The 24,639-nt window shown below is 39.8% G+C and overlaps 1 protein-coding gene and 2 pseudogenes across 1 annotated transcript; 1 reads left to right on the top strand and 2 right to left on the bottom strand.

Annotated features, from left to right (window-relative positions):
• Positions 1 to 8,046: 8,046 nt before the first annotated feature.
• LOC120288321 lies at positions 8,047 to 9,303 on the bottom strand (annotated as a pseudogene).
• Positions 9,304 to 11,977: 2,674 nt separating this feature from the next.
• Positions 11,978 to 13,901, top strand: LOC104417763 (tryptamine 5-hydroxylase). The gene is given in 7 exon segments (XM_010028985.3): positions 11,978 to 12,613; positions 12,616 to 12,918; positions 13,269 to 13,307; positions 13,310 to 13,465; positions 13,468 to 13,515; positions 13,517 to 13,717; positions 13,720 to 13,901. Coding segments are annotated over 7 exon segments (1,560 nt in total). The 3' UTR covers positions 13,897 to 13,901.
• Positions 13,902 to 14,253: 352 nt separating this feature from the next.
• LOC120288183 lies at positions 14,254 to 16,979 on the bottom strand (annotated as a pseudogene).
• Positions 16,980 to 24,639: the final 7,660 nt, after the last annotated feature.

The following is a 24,639-nucleotide window of genomic DNA, read 5'->3' as shown; positions in this document are numbered from 1 at the left end:
AGCTGGGTTCATTCCTATATGAGGAAGCCCAATGAGTTACAAGCCCAAAAAGGGCTTGAATCAATATAATAAGTTATATGGAAAAATATTATTTCTCACTATCTTTACAAGAGAAAAAGATAAAACAGAAAATCTGGGTTGGGGCAATATCGATTTACATCAAGCTAGCATCGAGATTGATTCATGGTCTAATTGAGCCAAAATTTTGTCAGCATGTTCGTGGCGCAATTTTCTCGAATTTAAACGGTTTGATTTTCGTTTGAAGCTCCCTACATCAGGTTTTTCATGTATTGATCAAAACCTGTGTTTTTGGTCAGATTTATCCTTGATCTTTTATGAAATTCAAGTGTATTGCCAAGAATTATGTTCTTGAGGTTTTTGCTGCTATGTACCTCTAGTATTTACTAGAGAATAACTTTGTTCATCCAATTTTGTTGATAATGAAGATTTTCGGGTGAACTTCGGTCCCGTGGCTTTTTTATCTCCTCACATTGAGGAGGTTTTCCACGTAAAAAATCGTCTTGTGTTCGAGTGCTTGACATTTATTTTATTCTACTATATTGATTCCTATTAGGTTTACATAAGATGAGAGATTATTTTATTCTGCTGCATTGATTTGATATTGTTCGAATTGTTATTGTTCTCCCATAAGAGAGAATCGAGCTTCGGTTATTGCTTGATTTTTCTGCCTTGTGTTAAACAATAAAAATGAATACGAGTAGAATGTTTACACTAAATGATTTGAATTATCATATTTGAAAAGGGAAGATGTAAGACCTTTTATATGTGAAAGATTTTTATTTGCCCGTATTTGCCAAGGAGAAACCAGAGAATAAAACTGATGCTAAATGGTCTATATTTCATCATCAAGTATGTGGTTATATCAGGCAGTGGGTGAATGATAATGTCTTGAACAATATTATTGAGGAAACATATGATAGGATAAGCTCAAACAGTTATATGTTCGAAAGATTGTGAATAATAAGTTATTTTTGATAAAACAGATGATGTCTCTAAGATATCAAGATAGTACTCGTTTGATCGATCATTTAAATTCTTTTCAAGGAATTATAGATTAGTTGGCTGCGATGGGAATCAAATTTGATGATGAGATACAAGCACTATGGTTGCTTAGTACTTTGTCGAACTCCTGGGAGACGTTCCAAACATCTTTATCTAATTCTTCCCTAGATGGTACGATTATCACGGATTTGACCAAGAGTAATATTTTGAATTAAGATATGAGAAGGAAGACACAAGTATCATCATCTTCACATTCTGATGCCTTGGTTGTTGAGAAAAGGGGGAAGAAGTGAGTCTCGAGGTCCGAGAAATAGAGATAAAAGTCGAGATAAAAGCGGAGGCAAGTAGAATAAATTTGCTAATATTGAGTGCCATTATTGTCATCAGAAGGGATATATTCAGAGGTTTTATCGATAGTTAAAAATGAGATAAATACACCTCAAGTGCCATAACTTAGCATAAAGGGACATTTAAGTGCTATAACTTACGAGAGGTACATTTAAGTGCCATATTCGAAGAAAAATGGATCAGTTAAGTGTCACTCCAGCCAAAGTTTGGCCAAAACACTAACGTGTCAATTTTCTAGCGAAGCGAGCGCAAAACAACACCGTTTTACAAGCGACGTGACCAAATAATACAAAACGGTGTCGTTTTGGGCTGACAGGTAAATAAATAATATAAAAATTAATTAAATTAAATTAAATTAAATTAAAATATTTAAAAATAATAATTTTAATATTAAAAATTTTAAAAATTTTAAAAATTTTAAAAATTTAAATAAATAAAAGGGACCGGGGGAGCGGTTGAGCCCTTAGCCGCCGCCGCCTCCTCGCCGTCGCCGGGCCCTAGCTAGGGGCCGACGACCCTAGTCGACGCGGCAGCGAGGGCTCGAGAGTTAAAACTTGTTTTGCCACCTCTACAAGAGACCAATCTATTATATGTGAGGGGTCAAGTTTTTGAGACACATTGAAAAATGGTTAATTATTTATTTCTTTTAAATCAATAAAACTAGAAACAAAAGATTGTGCAAAGAAGTCGGGGCCTAGACCCGATTATTTTCACTAGGGACCCGTTGGTAGTTCATTCGACGGTGACCTCTTCCTCGCCCGTAGTATCTTTTGTAGCCGTTTAACCATGCCGTGCTTCTTTTTGGCTAGGTGTTGTAGTGTTTGTGCTGCATTTTGCGGCTTTTTCATCTCGTCACCCTTCCACTTCTTTTGTTCCTGCATTTGGAGTGTAAGTTTTTGGTGACGAGATTTTTTGTATATTTGGCATTTCCTCAATATATCTCTTACCTTTATCAAAATAAAAATAAAAATAAAACTAGAAAGAATTTAATATTCTACATATAATTCATGAGGCTGATATCACCAAATATTCAAGAACGGTACACTCATACCACATTTACTCTTAACTAATTTTCTTATCACAAAAAATCTCAAACTGGATAAATGTCATATGAGTATACCAATTTAAATTTTTTTATGATACAACAAGATAAAAGTGGCGCAAATTATGCAGTTTGATATTTTTTTATTGCATAAAAATTAATTTATTATAGATGTAGCACGAGCATACCAGTTTTGAATATCAAAATCCATAGCTCGTTTCACTAGATTAGTCAAAGAGTATAGAATTTTCCACTAAAACTATATGTTTTGTTCCCAGATCTTATGAAATGAGCAGCAAATTCATAAGATACTATTAACAATGGCAATTGAAGCTCTACTCTATCGGTGATTTCTCTCTAACACACTTGGATATAAGATTTAAATTGGCTTATGGAGGTTTAATTTGCAAGTGCTGCTTCGCTATATGAAAAGTTGATTATTGAGGACAAAGTTTTTTTTAAAAGCAATTATTAGTTTGTTACTTTTAAATCAAGAATACTAAAAGTTTTAATATTCTGCATATAATTAAAACGACGGTTCCTTACTTATTTCGTTATATCGAGAGAACTGAAACATTTTACACTTGTACATAAACATAGATTTTCTTTGCATCAATGAAAAGAAAGAGGAATATCGTTGAAGAAAGAAAGCAAATAAGTTACATCTAATATTTTCCTTATTCATACCCAATCTTGTCGAACTCAAATGTCAACGACAACCTCGTTGTTGGTATGAGATAGCCCGATGACAAAGTTGACAATTTAGAGGAGGTGGAGAAAAATTCTTAATCAAAAGTCCAAAACAAACTGCAGAAAAAGAAACTCGAAAGGAATTGGAAATAGAAGAGTTGCAAGAATCAAAGGAGTTACCAAAACACAGAGATGTATAGAATATTATTACTTGAGCCTTAGTATTTCTCCCTATTGATTATACCTATACATAATTAAATTATGAAATGTAGGACCGAATTGAACGTTGGATTCAGTCAAGTCAAAAGTAGTAGGTACCTTGAAATCGGGGAGCATCTGTGCAATGGAGTTGAACCAAAAGGAAGGAGGATCAGAAGGTTGTTATGATATGGTAGATATTGGAGTGTATTACGGTCATAATCCTTCTTGTAAAAGATTGCTTCACAAGGGAGTATAGATACCGTCGATTCGTTTGACCATTCTCCAACTTGACCGCCGGCATCGATGTTTTGCAAGGAGGGGAGATCATCTCGACCATCATTTGGTGCAATCGAAACTTCTACAGGCAATTGGGACGATCCCCTTGCTTCCAATGCATGGCTGATTTCGCTAATTTCTCTCGCAATAACATCGTTGCTTTCCTTCGATGCAATCCCTTTGTCTGATTCTTGACCTTTGACCCTTGCCGTTTGATCATTAGGAACGACATTCTCTCCCTCTAGTTTAGAGTCGACCCTTGCCCTCCGGTCTCACCAATATCATCGTCGATTTCCCTTCAATGCGATCACTCTATTGGCTTTTCAAGTCTTTGATGCGATTGTGATAAGATTGATTTTTCTTCGAACTCGTCGCTGCTATTGATCGTATCTTGTGAATCTTCTGCTGGTTTCATCTGATCAGAGAGAGAAGAGAATTCTGGCTGTTCTCTTTGGACCAAAAACTAGTGCAGCTTCAGTGGAAAACTTGAGCTATGTGTGTTGATTTCTTATTGAAGCTTTTCGATATAAAATATAGAATGGCTTGTGGAGGTTTCATGCAATTACTGATCTCTTATATGAAGAGTGAACTGAGCGCCAAGTATACGGTGTTGTTCACTTAGACATTCAAGAAAGCTGAACAAATTAAATGCACATATCACGAAAACAATTCTTTACTTGTTTCCTTTCTTTAATAAAAACCGAATACATTTCACACAAATTAATGAGATTTTTTTTTTCAAAGTTCAATCGTGAGACTGTAGCGGGTAGGATGAGCATGTTAATTTTTGCGTCTGAATATAGAAAAAAATAATTGTAATTAGATTTTGACACTAAAAATATTATTTTTTCACATTCACAAAAAAGTACCGAGGGCAATGAGATATGTAAAGAACTGTTATTGTTGATATGTACGTTTAATTCATTCAGCTTTCTTGAATGTCTAAGGGAACAAAACTATGAAATCTAAATAATAGTTTTTTTATTCACGTTATGAAAATATGGCGCTCAGTTCAAGCTTCATATAGAGAACAGTAGTTGCCAACTAAACCTCCGCAACCCATTGAATAATTTACATCCAAGAGTTTCAGTGAGAAATCACCGCACAGAGCCTAAGTTTTCCATTGAGACTACACAAGTTTTATTTCTTGGAGAAACAAGAGAATTCTCTTCTGTCTCTGATTTGATGGAAAGAGCCCTGAGCTCACAACATACAGGCGATAATGGCAACGAGTTTGGAGAAAGATCAAGATGGTTGCAATTAGTGAATTCTAGAGCAGCAGCTTTTTGGCCGGCAAAGCAGTAATGCCGTTGATCGAGGAAAACATGAAACATTTTACGCTAGTACATATTCCATCTATAATGTGTGCAAATTTTTCGCAACAAAGTCGAAAGAAGTCGGTTTTAGCATCACATATTTAAGCAATATGACATCAGTCTATGTAATTAAAACATAAGTTGAGTGTCGGATTTATGCATAGAAAGAAATTGTGAACTTAGTGTTGTTACTTAATGAGCCGCTGTCGTTCATTGATGAAGTTAAAAGTGACGCAAAATTGTGTTTTAACTAAATAATATAGACGAGAATCCAAGCACACGCTATGTGCTTGCATAAAATTGAGTGATTATGTATGAATGCAAAATCATGATAAGAAATAGAATTCGTGAGTAGTTGCTAGATAAAAATGAGTAGGTTTGAGGAAAAATTCCGTATCTCTCACTGATCTAATGGAACGGAGCTGTGGAGGTTTAACTTGTGAGTGTCGATTTGACCTATGAAGAGCGAATTATTATTGAGAGTGAAGCTTTTCGAAAAGCAGTTTTTAACTAGTTTCTTCTGAATCAACAACACTGAAAAGATTAATATTCTACATATAATTTAAAGAACAGTTATGTACTTATTTCCTTTATAACAAGAAAATTGAAAACATGGAACCCTAATACTAAAAGGAAGATTATCTTTGCATTGAAGAAAACAAAAACAAGTACCTGTTGAAGAAAGAAAGCAAAGAAGTTGAAAAATCCTTAATCAAAGGTCGACCATAAAAACAAGTCGCATAAAAGAAAAACTTGAATATAATTGGAAAAAGAAGAGTCGAGAATCGAAGGAAATACCAAAATATGGAGATGTGTAACATATACCTACTTGAGCATCAATGTTTCTCCATATTGATTATGCCTATTCGTACATTGAAATATAAAAAAAGAAAAAAATTAAGTCAAAAGTGAAAATACCTTTATATCTTGGAGCATGTGCAATGGAGTTGAAGCGAAACTGGTGTAGTCGATGAAAATTGGGGGAAGGTCAAAGGAAGACCGATCTTTCTGTTAATTGATTCGTTCATTATGAATTAAGGCTCCGTTCGTTTCGCGGAAAATATCATGTTTCCGGAAAACATTTTTCGTAAGTCATTTTCCAGAAAATGACTCTATTTTCGGTGTTCGGCCAAAATCTAAAATTTGATTGGAAAATATTTTCTACCGTTCGTTAGCTCATTTAATTGTTTGGAAAATATTTATTTTATTTATTTATATTTTTTAAAAATGATTTTTTTAATTATTTATATTTTTAAAAATCGAAATTTTTTATTATTTCTTTTTCTTTTTCTTTTCCTTCCTCCTTCCTCCTCCTTCTTCTTCCTTCCTCCGCCGTCGCCTCCTTCCTCCTCCTTCTTCCTCCTCCTTCCGCCGCCACCACCTCCACCTCCTCCAGGCTGAGGACTTATCGCTCTTGAGCCTTCCTCGGGGCGAAAACTAACTCTTTCAGCTCCATCTTATGGTGTGCCTAGACTCGTCAACAAGGACCGGACAAAGTTCCCACCGAATTTCCAGCAGCCAGGACCATCCTTTGCGTAAAATTCACTGGTTGAGACATCAGAGACGGCCCAGATGAGGACCCTGGTTCCTCCTCGCCACCTTCGGCACGCACTTCCAAAAGAAGCGAGACAGCTTTCATTCGTGTCATGTTCTATATGGGCCCACGGCATCTGGACTTTTGGTGCCGACTCTTCGGGCCCGGGGTGGGTGGGTGGAATCCCAGCAATGTTGAACACAGGCTGGATAGGTTAAGGGTGGGTTCGAGGGCCTTAAGAGCCCAGGACTTGACGAATGTGCTCAACATAGATGCATCGCCCAACTTGTGAGAGAAACGCATAAAGCGAGGGCAATCGCAGCTCACCCAAAGAAGGTGGCTTGAACCGACAACAGCCTGACTGGCTGATTCCATGTCAATGGGATAAACACCAGGAGAAGGAACCTTTTTCATCATCTTGATGTTGGGTTGGTGAAGAATGCTTGAGAGTGGACGTGGGCGTAAGCTTCAACAAAGTGAATCCCACTAATAATCATATTCAGATGAAGAATTGTCCCTGATTCTTCCAGGGACCAGATAGAAGCAGCTTAGGGTGTCCGATGACCGATGACAATATCCTTGGCCACCAAGAATAATGCTCAGGGGCTTCGGCTTGGAGTGAGAGATTGCGATCATCTTTGTCATGTAACTTTGAGTAGAACAGAACAACAAGGACATGGACAAGTGCTGAGAGTTGGTCCTAGAGAGAGTTTGATACTCTTCAAGTGTCAGGAGTTGAAAAGCAAGGCTTTGCTGGTTTGTATAATCCCAAATTTCAGTTCCATATCCGTTGGGGAATGTCTTTGCTTCTGCTGTGATGCATCTGGTGATACAAAAGTTTGATTGACAAGCAAAGACCTGCCTAATTGTATTTAATAGAAGAAAGCTTTCAAGAAAGAGAGAAAAACAACTAGAGCTGATATTGCCCCGATTTTTACCGTGAGTGACACTCACGGGTAAAGGTACGATTTTGCCCATCTGGAATCAAGAGGCAAACCTCCAATTTTTGGGCCTGTGACAATCTTATCACGTTATCGTATCCACTGAACAGCTCGATCGTACGATACGTAGTTCACGAATGCAGGAGCATTAGGAAAATCGTCAAAAAGGCTACTAAAGCACTTGCTCTTTGCAATTATAGCAAACAACCTAGCGAGCAATAATGGTTCGACAACCCAATCTTGTGAGTCGCCCTCCACGACAAATAGGCTTCTCTTTCAAGAATCAAACAAAACTCAGATCTGCACTTTGAGGCAAGGCTAAATATATGAACTCGCGAAGAAGTGAATGATGCAGCAGATAGAACAAATCACCTTAGGGTTGAACTCAAGTCCTGTGAACCAATCTCCTTTATGAAGTTCATCCCTGTCCAAAACCTGGTCCTACATTGGCCAACCTGTATACTGTACATTCATCCACAAAACCTATGCATATACAAACGACTCTGTTTTGACCTACATGGAGTTCTTCCTTTGGCAAACATTTCCTCGGAACTAAAATGTGGATCAACATACTGCTTCATCTCCCCACTCCTATAGAGAGTCATGTACATTTCTCTTACTGCCGCCACAGATGATAGCCAGCGTTTAGAAGCAGTTATGTTTTGAATACAAATATAAACTAACTCTCCCGCACTAGTGCGAGATTGCTTTTCATTATCTTCTATACAAGTACATATGCAAGTCGGTGAGCAAGATCAAAATTCTCAATACAGGAACACTGAAAATGAGTCACAGCCAAGCTCAGATTTTGCACTTATGCTAAGCCTTTATTATATTCCTCAGGAACAAAAATTTGGATAAGGCAGTCTGTCATCTGCTATACCCAGATCAGATAGAGCTGAAAGGGAGTGGCAATAAGAAGGGCCTCTGGATTTTAACCTTTATTTCCTTCTAAACAAGAAATAGATTCACAGTCACTGGACATTGATATCCAGAATCTGCTCCCTAGAACTGGCCTTGGGTATTGTTATGTACAACACTCCCATCTTTCACCTCTGCTCTGATCTTCTCCAAACTCCACATTCTCCGGCAATGCGATCCGGCTGCTGTACCTCCCATAGCTCTTCGCGGACCACTCCTCTTCCTCTTCCTCCGCCACCGCATTCTCTGCAGTCCTTTTGGGCGACTTCTCGGCCTTGACCATGAGCATCTTCTCCCCTCAACCACAGCCTCACGTCCTCCTTGGTCATTCCCGGCATATCGAACCTCATCTTGCTGCTCTCACCTTCTTTGATCTCCCACGGCGTCCTCCCTCGGCTGTACCCATCGCCACCGCTCGGCAGGGGCGAAGGCCAGGTACCTGAGTAGGCAAACAGGTCGTCCATTATCCTCTCCATCGTCTCCATCATCTGTTGCACCGTCCTTGCAGTCGGAAACCTATCCCATAAACCTGCCCAACCAGAAGGATTTTCATTATAATTGAGCTCCTAACCCAAGTTATATACGTCCGTGAATGTCCACATGACCCATCAAACTGGTCAAAAGCTTTAACCTTGCGCATCTCTGCGTCAAATTCACTTAAATATTCAATTTTTCGATGAAGTGCGCACGTGAGATTGCTTCGAAACATCTCTCCACGAAAGCATCCGTCGAATTCGCTCAAAGATTCAAATTTTCCATCTAAGTGCGGACTTGGTGCTAATTCTACCTCAACCGGAATGAAAATGAAGGGGTCGGTGGCGGGTGGGCAACTTACCAACAGGAGCGACAGGGTAGTTCTTCTCTTGGGCTGAGCCTGAACCTGGGACTGAGACTGAGACTGAGACTGAGACTGTGGTCGGCGCATGCCGTTGGTGTTGGCTCTCTGAAGGTGATCGAGGCTGTCCCTGCCACCATTTGCCGTCGCCTCGGCCTGATCCCTCCACACCGCGCGGCTCTCTCATCGGCGCGAACGCGACAGAGTGCAGAGGGCGACGATACGGAGCGGAGAGTTGGTCGCCGCCGCCGACGGCGGCAGAGGGAGGACGTGGGCTCGAGGCGGGTGCACAGCGACCGCGACATCATTCGGGCTCGTTCGAACGGATCAACTGCGAGGAGAAAGAGAGCAGATTTTTGCAGAGCTCGATGCTGCACAGGAGGTGCGCGAGAGAGGTTATAAAGGAAGGAGACGGACGTTCGAGAGGTATGGAGAACAGGAGGGTGGCGCTTCTGGAACTGTCGGGAAGTGTTTCTGGTTTCGTGGACGAGGAGTTGGATTGCGCGGGACCACCTTGTCCAAACGAAACCGAGCTTCTTCTTGTTTCTTTCTATTCCATTCTGTACCATTCTATGGTTTCTTCTTATCTTTTTCCTTTTTTGGAAAACGAAAATGATCTCTATAACTTTGGTTAATGTACATTGTGGTCCTTGGACTTCAAATTTATTCAATACGATTCTTGGACTTTAGCTTAACATGTAATGTCGTTTCTAAACTTTTAATTGTTCAATTAGTTTACAGACTTTTGATATATATACTTTAATTTATAAATTATTTGGAAATGTTCAATATTATTCCTAAGTCGAACTATTTGAAGGACAATATGACCATTTTTATAGAGTCCATGGCCTAAATTTAACATGTACCAAAATTCTAGAAACCGCGTTAAACAAATTAAATATTTATGATAACCTCGCACATTAGATTAAAATTTAGGAACATTGAATAAATTTAAAGTTTAGATATCACAATGCACATTAAGTCAAAGTTTAGGATCACTTGTATCTTATAACATCTTAAATTTTATTTTTGTTTTCAATTGGTTTTTTAAAAATGTAGTTTTTTTTTTTTTTTTCCAAATTATAACTTCCATTAACAAAGATGAAGGGAGATAATAAGGGTGCATTGGTAACATTTCTACCGAGAAATAATTTCTTTTCATAAATAATTTTTTTTCTATTTCTATTCACTAAATAATTTCTGAGTAAAAGAACATGTTTAGTTACTATAAAAATTATATTCCTAGAATGAAAAAAAATAGAAGTACGTATGGTATGACCTACAAATTTTTTTTTGTAACATAAAATTTCTTTTGATTTTTAGTAATTTTTTTTTTTTTTTTAGATTTTTCTTTGTTTTCCTCTTCTTCTTCTTCTTCTTCTTCTTCTTCTTCTTCTTCTTCTTCTTCTTCTTCTTCTTCTTCTTCTTCTTCCTCCTCCTCCTCCTCCTCCTCTAGCCAATGGTTGTGTCAATGGTCAGAGGCGGAGAATCAGCGTTGGCAACCGCAACCTCGTAGGGGGGGGCAAGTGGGTGGTGGGCGGTGGCCAAGCGGCAATGACCAGTTAAGAAGAGGAAGAAAAGGAAAAAATGACTTATTCCAAAAATTGTTTCCAATAACAAGAAATTACTTTTTTAACTTCTTATTTCTGTTTTAAATCTATATTACCTAGCTACTTTTTTTCGAGGAATAAAAATTAGTTAACTTTACTAAATCGGTTCGTTCTTTTTTTAATTCAAGGAATAAAAGACTAGAAATTTGGAGAAATAAACCATCACCAAATGAAGTCTAAGAGGTCATAGAATATCACACGCGCACCCACCGTGACAAATAGGACTTTTATAAAGAAGGGAAAAAGTAAAACGAGTAGGGAGTGACGAGTGATAACCATGAGCTAATTGCTCTTTTCTTTCATCAATGGCGAGGCGAGGTTCAACCGTGGTCATCTTGAGCAACAAAAGGGTCATGAGTCTCATGACCCTATGCTCCACTCAAGCATGTACAATGTGTCAAATGACAGTTGTGCATGACTGTGACGTGATCTCTCCCCGAGCATATATTTAATTTTTCTATATGTATCAATCCAATGTCACTTTTGATTTTATATTTGGCCAACGAAGCATAATATAGTTGGGAGGACTCCACTGAAAAGAGCACTAGAGATTGGATTAACCAAGAGCCAAAAGTTCAGAAATCAACGATGTATGAATATGACCGAGCACAAAGTGCTAAACATATATTTTACAGGACACAATTCAAGTTAACAATGCTTTGAAAAGTGGAGACAACGTGCCTCGGGCGTCGTAGATGTCAAGCTTATATAATTGTTGACCCCCATTTCAGGGTACAAATATCCTGAAGTGGCGGTCAATTTGTCATACGTAGCTTCTACTTAATGCTCTTTTTCTTTTTTTACCTTTGCTGAACATATTTGAACTGCTGTCGATGCGTCTTTCATTCGGTGTCAAAAGGCAAAATTATGTTAAGAAAATCAACTCCTAGGCATGTGATGCCCTCCTTGTGGCAACAAAGGATCTGGTGAGATGCATTTTGGTCTAAGTAAGATAATTACAGTAGAAGCAAGGGCAGTTATATTAGAGATGAGATCTTCAGATGCTGCCTCTTCCCTCTCTCTTTCTAGATCCACATTTCCTCCGCCACTTCGGCCACATGCACTCTCAAACGATCCAAAGTGTCGAATTTCCCACTGCTTGGTGGCAGAGCATGCATCCACCAACCCCTCAGATGTCAAGCACAATCTCCCACTCCAAGCGAAGCATTCAATGACAAGTATGATCATCGAGACAACCATCGAAAGATCATTACAGCGTTGAGCAAAGGCGAACATCAAGATGGACTGCGATGGACTCGCAACCCATATGCTCTCTCTCTCGTTCGTCTTCCTCTTCACCATCCTCATCTACATCAAACGTCCATGCAAGCCCCGCCACGGCGACGTCTCACGCTCCCAACCTCAGCACCCACCGTCGCCGTCGCCACGGCTGCCTCTCATAGGTCACCTCCACCTCCTCAGCGACATGCCCCACCACACCCTGGCGAACCTCGCCCGTCAACTCGGCCCCATCTTCCACGTCCAACTCGGCCAAGTCCCCACCATTGTCATCTCCTCAACGAAACTGGTGAGACTCGTGCTCAAGACCCATGACCATGTCTTTGCAAACCGCCCCCAGCTCATCGCTGCTCGGTACCTCTCCTTCGGCTGCTCCGATATCACCTTCTCCTCCTACGGCCCATACTGGCGCCAGGCGAGGAAAATATGCGTGACCGAGCTGCTCAGCTCGAAAAGGGTGGGTTCCTTCCAACTCGTGCGTGAAGAGGAAATGGCTCGTTTACTCGGTGCACTGCGATCTCTCTCGGGATCGGAGGTCAACATGAGCAAGATATTCTTCGGGCTGGCAAATGACGTGCTATGCAGAGTGGCGTTCGGGAAGCGGTTCATCACGGAGGGTTCTGAAGAGGAGAGAAGAGCCATTTGATGTGAGTTTTGACTGAGACTCAAGATTTGCTTGCTGGGTTCAGTGTGGGGATTTTTTCCAAGGTGGGAATGGTGAACTGGGTCACTGGTTTCGAGAGGAGGTTGCAGAACAACTTGGTGAGCTTGAGAGGCGTTTGTGATGAGATTATCGGAGACCATGTGAAGAAGAGAGAGAGAAGGATCATGGGTTTCGATGCTGATGATGACAGGGATGATCTACTAGATGTGTTGATGAGGGTACAACAGAAGGACTTGGAAGTGCCCATCACAGATGATAATCTCAAGGCTCTAGTCCTGGTAAACTTTCTATCTGTTCAGACTTGATTTCATCCACCACATCATCCATTAACTTAGTCTATACATAATTTTCCTATCCTATCCAATGATGTCGGTCACGAGTTTCGCGTACTAATGCAATGTCCTTTTCCCTGATGCAATGTAAAAGAATGCCCATCTGCATCAAAGACTCGTTACTTCACATCACAGAATTACCCGAGTTGAAGTAAATGGATTAGCATTAGCGTTAGCATTTCCAAAAATACATGAAAATCGTAACATATCAGATGGTTTAGCAGCTAGAGGGCAATATCATCATTGTTAATTCTACTGCTGAAGTGACTTCCTTACAGATTGTCACATCTCAACAGGACATGTTTGTAGCTGGAACTGATACAACCAGCGGCAACTCCTAGAATGGACCATGACAGAGCTAGCCAGAAACCCTAGAGTAATGAAGAAGGCACAAGAAGAAGTTGCAGAAGCGCACCCACTAGTGACAAGCTTGGGGAGAGACATCTCCACGAGCTACATTACTTAAAAAGCTGTGATCAAGGAAACTATGCGTGACTACACCCACCAGTTCCACTGCTGGTCCCACGGGAATCCATGGAAGTGATGTGTGCTCGACGGCTATGAAATACCTGCAAGAACTAGGGTGCTGATAAATGCTTATGCTCTCGGGAGAGACAGTGAGTCATGGGACCGACCCCTAGAGTTCAGACCCGAGAGGTTCAAGGGTAGTGACATTGATGTGAAGGACCAGGATTTCAGGTTTCTACCCTTTGGGGGAGGACGAAGAGGCTGCCCTGGGTTTGCCTTTTGGGTTAACAAATCGTCGAGACTTCATTGGCTAAACTCCTGTATCATTTTAATTGGGCATTGCCACCAGGCGTTAAAGAGCACGATGTGGACTTAAGCGAGATCTTTGGCCTGGCTACGAGGAAGAAGACACCGCTTGTTCTTGTCCCGACTGTCCGACAACGTCAGGAGTTCTAGCTTTTAAGGAGGATTTGCTTTAGAGAACACAATAAAACTAGTACGCTAAGAATGTATCATCTGGCAATTTTTAGTAAATGGAGAATCATGGACACTCTTTTTTCTGATGTAAGCCAATGCAATTAGTATTTACTCTGTCTATGCTGCCATAACTATTTCTACCAGCGTGTAATATGCGAAGTTCAGACGTGGTTAACAGGACACAGTAGTAAATTTGTAATTGCCAACAATCAATATCTAGAGAGATGCTATATTTGCACTTGGAGATGTTGCTAAAGCAAACCCAGTTAGATTGACAGAAATTTCCAAAATATCACAAAGCTAAACTGTGCAGAGAAATTTAATTCGTATGCCTTACTGCCTGGAATCTGTGTAATCCCTTCAGCAACCTCCATATCAAACGAACAAAGCAGGCCACCTTCTAGGATTCCTTTCTTTATCTCAGCTTTTAACCCTGGAAGATCGAGGAATTAAGCACGATTCCATGATTCTAAAGCTAAAGTTTGTATCAATTAAAAGAACTGATCAATAATGTCGCATTCCAACTCACTTCTCTTTTTCTTTAGAGCTTTCCTCAGACTTGGGTTCTTCAACTCGTATTGTTGAATTTAGGGCTGTGAGTTTTCCGAATGATTCCTTAGCATCTCCAAATAAGTCCTTCACTTTATCGAACACAGTCTTCAGCTGGTCTTGTGTTGAAGCTAAAATTTCAGAGGAAAGAGTGTGGACATAAGTGCCAGTTAAGAACTGAAAAACCATCTACCCCAAAAATAAAACATGACTTATATGCAAAACAAAACTTGATGTCATCATAGCCATACAAAGATTATGTTTGTTAAAAAACCTACATATTTAACATTCATGTCCAACTTCACAAGTAAGTTGCTTAAATCAGCAGTGATGAAATATAGGAGGCTCCTCACCTCAATGACGTCTGTGGTTGAAAGTGCTGCTCGCACATTACCATTTTCCTGCAAATTCGGCAATCACAAGGTTTAATCAGAAAATATCTCCAGAAATGCATAAACAATTAATTATGGAGGTAGAAGGCGGATCAACAGCAAATCGAACTTGTCCAGAGTAGAGTAATAAATCTGCACACGTACCACAATCTTGTAGCCATATCTGAACTCAGTGGCCGTCCTCAGGACAATGTGTTGCTTGAGCAGTCTTCTGAATCTCCTTCTCATCCTGTAGATTAGTAAAGGTGTCTCAGTAACAAAACAACAAGGCATGAGATTATAAAGTTTTTCAAAGCAGAGAATGAGAAGTTGTGCTAGGACACTGTCATGCTGCAAATAGCTAGCAATTGCCAGAATTTTTGCACACCAGAAAGGCCTCAAAGTAAGAGTAACATCCTGAAATATACCATGTTTTAATGTGAGAAATAATCCAGGAGCAAAAGAACCAGTCTCAAGGAAGACCAACATAGAATAAACAAATTTTGCTCTTCAAAGATAAATAAATAAGGAATAATTGAAGTAGTAGATTATTTAAATCTTTAAGGCACTACAGCTGTCGTGAAAAGTCTAAAACTTGAGGTTTCAAACTGAAAAAAGGAAAATACACTCGTCAGTCGGTTAAAGGATTCCCAGCCCAAATGTTAAGTTGTAACAAGGAAACAAAGGGCATGTACAAAAAATAGAGATGATATGGACAATATATGTCAAATAACTTGAGCACTCCCATCCAGGAGCAAAATTAAAAGGGATTTAGTTAGGCCTCTGATTCATCACCTAAAACTTCAAATCAATCAATAATTAGCAATTTGCATTTGCCCAGGCCTCTCGCGCGCGCGCGTCATGCACACGCATCCTTCTCCGACCTTTTTCAAGTGCTTGAGAATGTGTGTTTGGTGGCATATAAATTTACATTCAAAAGTGTGCATATCCTACTATTGGACAGTGATGCAACCCACCAAGGCATTTCTACAAAAACCATGGTCTGAATCCAAAGAGTAATTTCACCAACATAACCGTGCATCATGCCCGCAAGTTATAACCTAAAGTTTGATTGTTCCACAAACCTGCCCAGACATGGTCCATTTGATTCAGAGAGCAAATGAAACAGGTCATCATCTTCTGCGAAACTCAAAATGTTTCCGTGAATGCTCCATCTCTTTTCCATGATTAATTATATTACCTGTTGGCTTGTTAAATCACACATGGCAATACCAATGGCAATATACCACTCTCAAAATTTTGATCTGGATAGTAACAGTAGAATGTGTGCAGCAACTACTCAGGATGAAGACCCAAAATCAAACATGCTCACCGTGTGTGACATCCTTACTAGTCAACTTTCTTTATTAGGAAACTAGCAGTATCCAGAGCATCGATTACATGTAGCATTGAACTTTTCCTTTTGGGCCGGTACATGTATCATTGAACTTGGAACAAGAATTTCGACAACCTGAGAAAAGAGAAACTCACTCTGTAGATGACAGCAGCAAGATTCCTGGCGAGAGTGTCCTTGTAAATATACTTCCCCAAGAAATTATCTTTCGCCGCCACCATGATTTTGGCAGTGGTGCCGCCAGTTATCAGACTGAGCGGGTACCAAAGATAAACCTGCAAAAAAAGCGAAACTCACCCGTTCACGCACAACGCTCAAAAGCCCACGAAATCTCTTTCAAAAAGACGCCAACTGGGACGCTGGAACGAACATTGGCCATCCGAATGAAGATGACGAATCTGGGGTTGCCGTCGTCCTCGATCTTGGGCAGAGGAGGGGCGGGGGCCGCTGGAACTGGCGGGCCTGCATGCCCCGCTTGCCCTTGGCCTCCACCACCAGCGGCGGCCGCCCGCGGCGGGCCCGCGGGCGGCGGCGGCGGCGGCGCGGGAGGTGGAGAGGCAGTGCCTGGCCAGCCCAGGGAGTCGTCGTGGGCCACTCGGGGAGCCCGTCAGGGGAAGACGGACCGTTGCGTTCAGGGACATGCCCACTTCCATTTTTCCGGTTCTTTCTCCGGTCTGGTGGCCCGGAAGAGGTTACTGAAGAAGTGGTCGAGCCGATGGAGGCCGTCGCCGTCCTCCGGGAGCTGGAATTTCAGAGGCGGATGGCGAGACAGGTCATCAGGAATGGAGAATTCGTCCCGATATGGATCGTGCTCTTATCCGCAGTCACACAAACGGAGGAGGGAGAGAGAGAAGGTGAACTTGGGGCCATCCACGTGGCGGATGAAAGAGACTGAATGGTCCCACTTCCACTTCCTCTTCAACAGAACATTTTTTTACAAAATTTTAGTGAGGGTCTTAAGCATGACATTAAACCATAATCTAAGGGATGTCAACAGTTTAAGTGTGTATTAATTTTACGATTTTCTTTTATATAAAACTTAGGAGTGAACTATTTCAAATTCCGTTCGGTTCCACTTGAAATTTATAACTTTGAATTTGAGTTTATCCTATATATCTAATCATATTACAAGTTTTATGATCTGCGTAAGTTATGCTCAAGTTATACATATATTTTCAATTAAACGATTAAATTGGATTATTACCTTTGATGATCATCATTTGTTATAATCCACTGATCACAACTCTTATATGGGCACATGAACAAAGTAAAAGTATCAATCATTGATATTGCGGAAATAGAAACTAAACTAGTGGTTTCATAGTAGACACTCATTAGTAGATGTTATGAAATGTTGCAAGATTACATGAAAACATAAAACATGAAAATACAAAACCTTGTTCTAGATTCCAAGTTCTCGATTCCACCTAGAGCTTACCTATTAAAAATAGAATTATCAATTTTGGAATCTATAATTTATCCCGCATATCCTAAAACTTAAAATAGGGCTAGTTCTGATAGCCAATCTAGTCCTCAAGTTCCTAGTTTCACCATAAAACTATGCTTACTCCTAGTATATTAAAAAAATGTTTAGCAAAAAATGAAAGAAATTGTGTCAATTGCAATTTTAACAATGGATGATTGTTATGTCGATTCAACAATCGAACCAAAAAGCGCCCAAATCAAAATAAAACAATTATTTGTTCATTATCTAAATCAAAACCCAAATCAAACCAAAAGTACACAAATTTGGTTTGGCTTAATTTAGTTATGGTTTCAATTCGTTTTGACATCCCTTATATCATACATTAAATAAAAAGTTTGCTCCCATCTCCTAATTTGTCTATTAGACTCATATTTTGATGAAATGTTCCTTTTCTTCTTTACAGCCCATGTGGAGACGGCGTTGGTTCGGGCTCCTTCCCCCTAACACAAGGGATGGTGTTCGAATCAGCGTGCGTCTAGTGGTCTTAAGCGTGGTGTTGTGTAGTGGGTCATGCACTAGCACTCCAGTTCTGGATGCATTCTATGCTATCGGCTGTAGCGGCGTTCGGGTTACCAAATGGATACTAATACATCAGGAGTAGGTATATAAATTGAAGTCTGCGGAGGAATTTTGACATAGATTTAATATAGATGGAAAAAGCTCATCTTGAGGCCACAAGCGAGGGTGCTTGATGATGACCAACCTCGAATGTCATAAAAGAAAACGAATTCTTTTGGCTTCCCCAAAGCAAAGAGGTGGGTTTTTCATTTCTGTTGTCCTTTGACTATGGTAGTCTGCCTACGCAAGGTCCAGACGTTTGAAGCGCCTGGACAGAGTTTTCTTCACGTGTCTGCTACATGTTTGATCAAATGCTTGGGAGAGAACAGAGTCCCACTTTGCCTCAAGTTCCGTTTGGTTTTAGTTTCGTTGGATTTAGCTTTCCCAAGTGCGCTTCCAAAGCCCTTTAGGAAAATGAGAGTGTTTGACAAATGTTTTTAGGACTCCATTTGGTCAAATACTAGTATTAAGAAAGTTAAAACCCAAAACAAGTGAGGCTTAATCCCCACCTACTTTGGCCTTTTTAGCATTTTTGGAATGCGTTCAATTAATGAATTTTGACTAGTTGCTTATACATTGTTCTCAAAATATTTTTGAAAGTCCACTTTTCACATTTTTTTTTATTAAATAAAAAATTATCTCGATGGTGTTTAAATTCTATTGGTTGTCTTGTATCCCAATGTAGACTTCTTCTTCTTCTTTCCAGTTGAGTAAATTATCATTAAGCACAAGAATTAGAAGTAAGGGCAGACCAAATCTTTCACAAGCCCAGCGACCAATTTGACCAAACAAGATTAAACCCTCTTGTCAAGACCCAAGACCCAAAGAGCCAACAGCCCGCCACACCAACGCACACCCAAAGACGGTCCTAGCCTACCAAACAAATCAAACGATATCGTAACGCAACAGCTATGCCTCAACATTAAGTCTCCGGTTAGCACCTAGAGCTTGAACTTTAGGCTGATTGAACTCTTTTTTTTTTTTTTTTTTTTTGTCAAGCAAGCATAATTTCATTACTAGGAAACGTTTGTAGCAAATACAACACTAGCATCCACACACTAATAGATCTAAAAGAGCGTGGGAGATTATTAACCAATTCCTATTAAGACAAACCCATTCGATGGCTTTAGCTAAATCAGGTCAGCCACTTTGTTTGTGGTTCGGCAATGGGCTAAAGTGGTACCCGAAGCATGTGTTCATTTCGCTTAGCTCGATCCACTAGTGGTTGTATCTCCTAGCTTAAGGAGTTCCCATTTTCTCCAATGAAGACCCTTCGTCTTGTTGTTGTTTCTCCACTAGAAGTTAGCAATCTTCCTTTCTATGTCTCTTATAATAGATGCTGAAATTTTAAAAATAGACATAGCATACTAGGTATGGCTTGTGCCAACCTGATTTGAGAAGTGTCTCATTTCCCGCTTTTGATAGCAAAGACTTCTTTTTAGAGGCATCTGAAGAGAATCCTAGGTATTTCCTGTTTTCTTAATAACTTAACTCTACTCGAATGTCATATTTTCTTGCAATTGTTCACGGATATCCTTTACTAAAGAATATCCCGATTTGTTAAGGTTGATAGCTTGGCACGATGCATAACAATCGATGAAGGATAGATGCCAAGTTTGACATTCCAAGATTGTACCATCTAGGAAAAAGATCGAGTTATCTACAAATAATAAGTGTGAAAGAGTGGGACAATTTCTGTTCAACCTGATTCCTCGAAGAGTGCCTACTTGTATGGCTTGCTTTAACAAAAGGGATAGAACATTAGCCACAATAATCAATAAATAAGGGGATAATGGATCACCTTGTCGAATACCCCGAGTTGGTTGGAAATATGATAAGGATATACCATTAAGCCCGATGCTATAAGAGACAATGGTAACACACCGCATGGTCCATTTAATCCATTCTTCACAAAACCCCATCTTCCGCAAACATGCTTGAAGGAAATCCCACTCTAGCCGATCATACGCTTTTTGCATATCAAGTTTAAGGACTGCTTGGAAATGTCTCTGTCAATTACGAGTTCTTAGTCTATGAAGGACCTCCTAAACAATTAGGATGCTATCCTGTATTTGCCGACCTCCCACAAAGGTGCTCTGTTATGGTTCGATTAAGGCTGGTAATAGAGGTTTCAGTCTATTAGTGAGGATTTTGGAAATGATTTTGTAGGCAAAGTTACACAAACTAATAGGTCTAAATTGTTCTATCTTTTATGGGTTTTGGATTTTGGGGATGAGAGTGATTTGTGTTTGGTTAAGGGCTGGATTTAGGGATCCGGTCTCAAAGAATTGTTGAACCTCCCAACAGATATCTTCTCCAATGTCTCGCCAATGGTGCTAAAAAAATATGCCATTTAACCCATCCGGCCCAAGAGCTTTATTAGGTCCCAACTGATATGTAGCATTTTTAATTTCTTCCACTGTGATAGGAGCAATAAGATATTGATTCATAGGTTCATCCACCAAGTTTGGAGATATAATCCGAGAATGGGCTAAAAGTTTTTTGTCCACATGACATATATAGGTTTTTTGAAGAAATTAAGCGTCATGGCTTGAAGTGCCTCACGATTACGAACCCATTCCCTTGCTCGTTCAATAGCATGGATATTTGGTTCGGTTTCTACGTTGAATAGTTGTAGCGTGGAAGAATTTTGTATTTCTATCTCCCATTGCAACCACTTTATTCATGATCTCATGCTTCCGAACATCTCCTCTTGTTGCCAAAGGAGTCGATTTCTTCGATTAATTTGTTGAATTCTTTTTGGTCATAGTCACTATCTTGACTATTCATCAAGGTTTGAAGTTCCTTTTTCAACCCTTCTATCTGTTTATATGCATTGGGATATCTTCTTTTACCCCATTCAGCAAGTTTTGCAGCTACTAACTTTAGTTTCTCAACCCATATTTTGCCTTGGGAATCATCCCAAGTTTTTAAAGCTTCCTACAATCTTCATCATCAGCCCAATATGCTTCATACTTGAACTCTCGTCTTCCGCAATCTGTTTTAGAATTCGAGGGCACAAGCAAGAGGATCAGTGATCGCAGCCTATTGCTGGTAGGGCTATGACCTCATGCGCAAGGTAAGCTATTCTCCACTCCATGGTACACAATGCTACATACAACCTTTTCTTGACATTTTCCTGACCACTCCTTCGATTTGTCCATGTGAAAGTGCATCATTTACTTTCTAAGTCCATCAAAGAACATGCATGTAGGAAGTCTCTGAAGGCTGTAAGACGAAAGTTTTCTGCTATTCTCTTTCCCATCTTTTCCCAATGATACAGGATTTCATTGAAATCCTCAATACATAGCCAATGTAGGTGATTGAATGTGCTTTCTCGTTGTAATTCTTCCCATAAAAGTATTCTAGCATTAAAACTGGTTGGAGCGTGTATAAAGGTGATTCTCATGAGCTACCTATTTTCGTGGAGCCAACATTGCACATTGATAAAATTTTCGAGGAAGAAGCGAATCCTAACTATAGTAACCATTTCATCCCAAAAGATTGCCAAACCACCTGAAAAGCCATCCGATTCACCAAAAGCTATTTGGAACTTCAATCTATGTCGCCAATTTTGCACCAGCTGCTCTTTATTTTGTCTCCATTAAACGTAGAATATTTGGCCGTTCTTGAGACACTACGGCTCGTAAAGATCGAATTGTCAGGGGTGAGCCCAACCCTTGACAATTCCAACTGATAAGTTTCACGGCTGACTTGGTGGCTTGTTAGGGCTAACCACCAAAGCCTAGTGCGTTGACTTCTTCTCTTCCGTGATAGGAATATCCACAAGCTGCAGTTTTTCTTTAGATGGTGCCTTTAAAGATTGAACACCGTATGGACAAAATCTCTTTCCTTTCTTTGAAGTAGGAATTTTGTGATTTTAGTTTTGCCCCTTATTCGCCTCTTTCATTTACTAACCGATGTTCTCCCTCTACCTTTTTTTCTTTTCGGTATTCGATGTAAATAAACATCATTGACTATTCATCTTCATCTAGACTGCTGCTTCCTCTTTTCTGTGGGCTTTTTTCCTCCCTTATGGTAATGGCGAGAGACTAATGAAGAGGATCTACCTGTTGTTTCATTTCTTCCTCCGAAAATTGCTAACTTTTGATAGGTAGGGTGGGATGTCTCATCGTTTGGTTTGAGTGTTGATTTATTGGAAATTCCGCAGCAAGGGGGGATTCTAGCACCACTTGGATCATGAAGAATTCGACATGTTTTTAAATCAAATATTTTACCATAGGGCTGAGTTCCCTAACTTCAGCACATAACCGGTTGTCGAAATGACCTAGTGAATCATCTTCCAGCCTTGTAGTTTCATAAGGAATTCTTTACATGCTGTGGTATAATGCCCAATCCTTCCACAAGAATAATAATGCGGGGAGTATACTTGAATTCTATCCATAATTTTTTGCTGCCCAAATTGAGAACTACTCATGTTTTAAGGGGAGAGCCTAAGTGAAGATTAACTCGGGCTTTACCAACTTTATACGTACTATTTCCTTTGACTTCCAGCACATCAATTACCTCATCGATCTTGGAAGCTATTTCTTTGACAACTTCCTTGTCACTCTTAAAGTGGAAGTCCATATAGATTAACCCAAAAGGGACAATGTTCAAAATCATAACACATTTCTGGGATGTCAGGATCACACTCTTGAAGCTCTAGGAGGTTGCTTGCGAAGGACCACGGCCCGGAGTCAAGTACTTTTTGTTTTTCATCTTTAGATTTGAAGGAAAATGAGAAAAAACCTATTTCAAGCTTAGTACATGACACCTTTTCCGTCTTCCATGCCAATCTCATAGTATTGAAAAAGCCTGAAAATTCACGTGTTAGGACGAGAATAGAGTTTTTCCAAATAATGTTCTTGGGCATTCTTTCAGTTTTTCTTCGGATATTCCTTGTGTAACATCTATCACATCATCCTTGGACCATAATCTGCCCAGGCTTCTGCATAATGCCTCTACTCGATTCTCATCAGTAGCCTGATCATTCATTTTTTCTATCTTACTCACGGACTCAAATAAGTTGTAAGAGAACTATTTCAACAGAGAAATAACAGAGAGACGATTATTTCTTTCAAGAACACAGCTTATCCTTTGCGTAAGATGTTGGGTAGCTACAGTTTGATTGGGGCTTTTAAAAGGGATAGAGGCTTAGAGCTGCCCCCCTGATCAATTTTACTATTTTACAGTAGATATTTCAGCCAGGGGAGAACAGAGTACTCAGGCAGGATGATTCTGGAACAGGGGAGAACAGATCACTCGGGCAGGATGGTCTACTGCGGGCAAAAAGCTGTTGCAAGTAGAAGGAGCAGATGACTATTGGGAGTGACGATATTTAGGGTTTTAAGGTCAACAAAGAAAAAAAAGGAAAAAGAGAACTAGGGAAAAATCACGTCTAACAGTGGCGTGATTGGGCACAAAAGGCGATTGCTAAAGGTAAAAAAGAGGAGAAAACAGCTGCTACAGTTGAGGGTAAAATATACGAGGGAGAAGACACAGGCGAATACGCAGGAAGACAGGACAAGAGAAGGAAAAGAGGATTCTTAAAGTGGAAGTCAGAGGAAAAGCTCTTCAAGGGAACTTCTTCAAAGAGATTTGCGAAGCAGGAAGGAGAACACCTACCATACGGTAGAGAGAAACCCAGACGACCTGGGAGCGGAACGGGCTCTTGATTGGACTCTCTCTGCCTTGCAAAGAAGTGCTTTAAAAGCAATCCGAATGTCGAAATTAATGGTGGAACTTTCTAACATGACCGGGAGACATAATTTGACCGGATGCAAATTAGAAAAGTTACTTGGAGAAACTAGGATTGACATGACAAACGAGAATATGAATAACTTGAAACAAAAACATAACTTAGTTTAGTCTGCTTCTTTCAAGGATGAAAAGTTCGTAAAATATAGACCAATTTACACGGACTTTAGTTTAGTCTGCTTCTTTCGAGGATGAAAAGTTCGTAAAAATAGACCAATTTACACGGGGCCCATCATAACCCTTTTGCTTGTACCATTTCAACTTACATAGATAGTCTCATCTTTCACAGTTCCCAACAAATAAATAAAAAAACTTTTAAATTGTTGTATCAAGACAAGAAATTTAACATTTTTCAAGTTTCGAAGCTTAGCTCAAGGCCTGCTGACCCCATCAAATACAAATACAACAAGAAATTGATTACACATCAAAGAGACTTATCGTCTCGTTTGCAAAAGTAGCTTTCAATATAGAGCTGTAAATTTTGTCATTAACATAGAAATTCATAGTGTAATAAGCTTATTCTAGATAGGACCATGGCTTATGTTTTGCTTATGGTCCCATATTGCTCCAAATACTATACGGATAGTACTTGAAACTTATTGAACTAATCAAATATTGCTTTCAAGTTGTGAAGTCAACCGGTT

The sequence above is a fragment of the Eucalyptus grandis genome, chromosome 9, assembly GCF_016545825.1.
Source record: "Eucalyptus grandis isolate ANBG69807.140 chromosome 9, ASM1654582v1, whole genome shotgun sequence".
NCBI lineage: Eukaryota > Viridiplantae > Streptophyta > Magnoliopsida > Myrtales > Myrtaceae > Eucalyptus > Eucalyptus grandis.
This window is presented reverse-complemented; position numbering and strand designations above follow the sequence as displayed.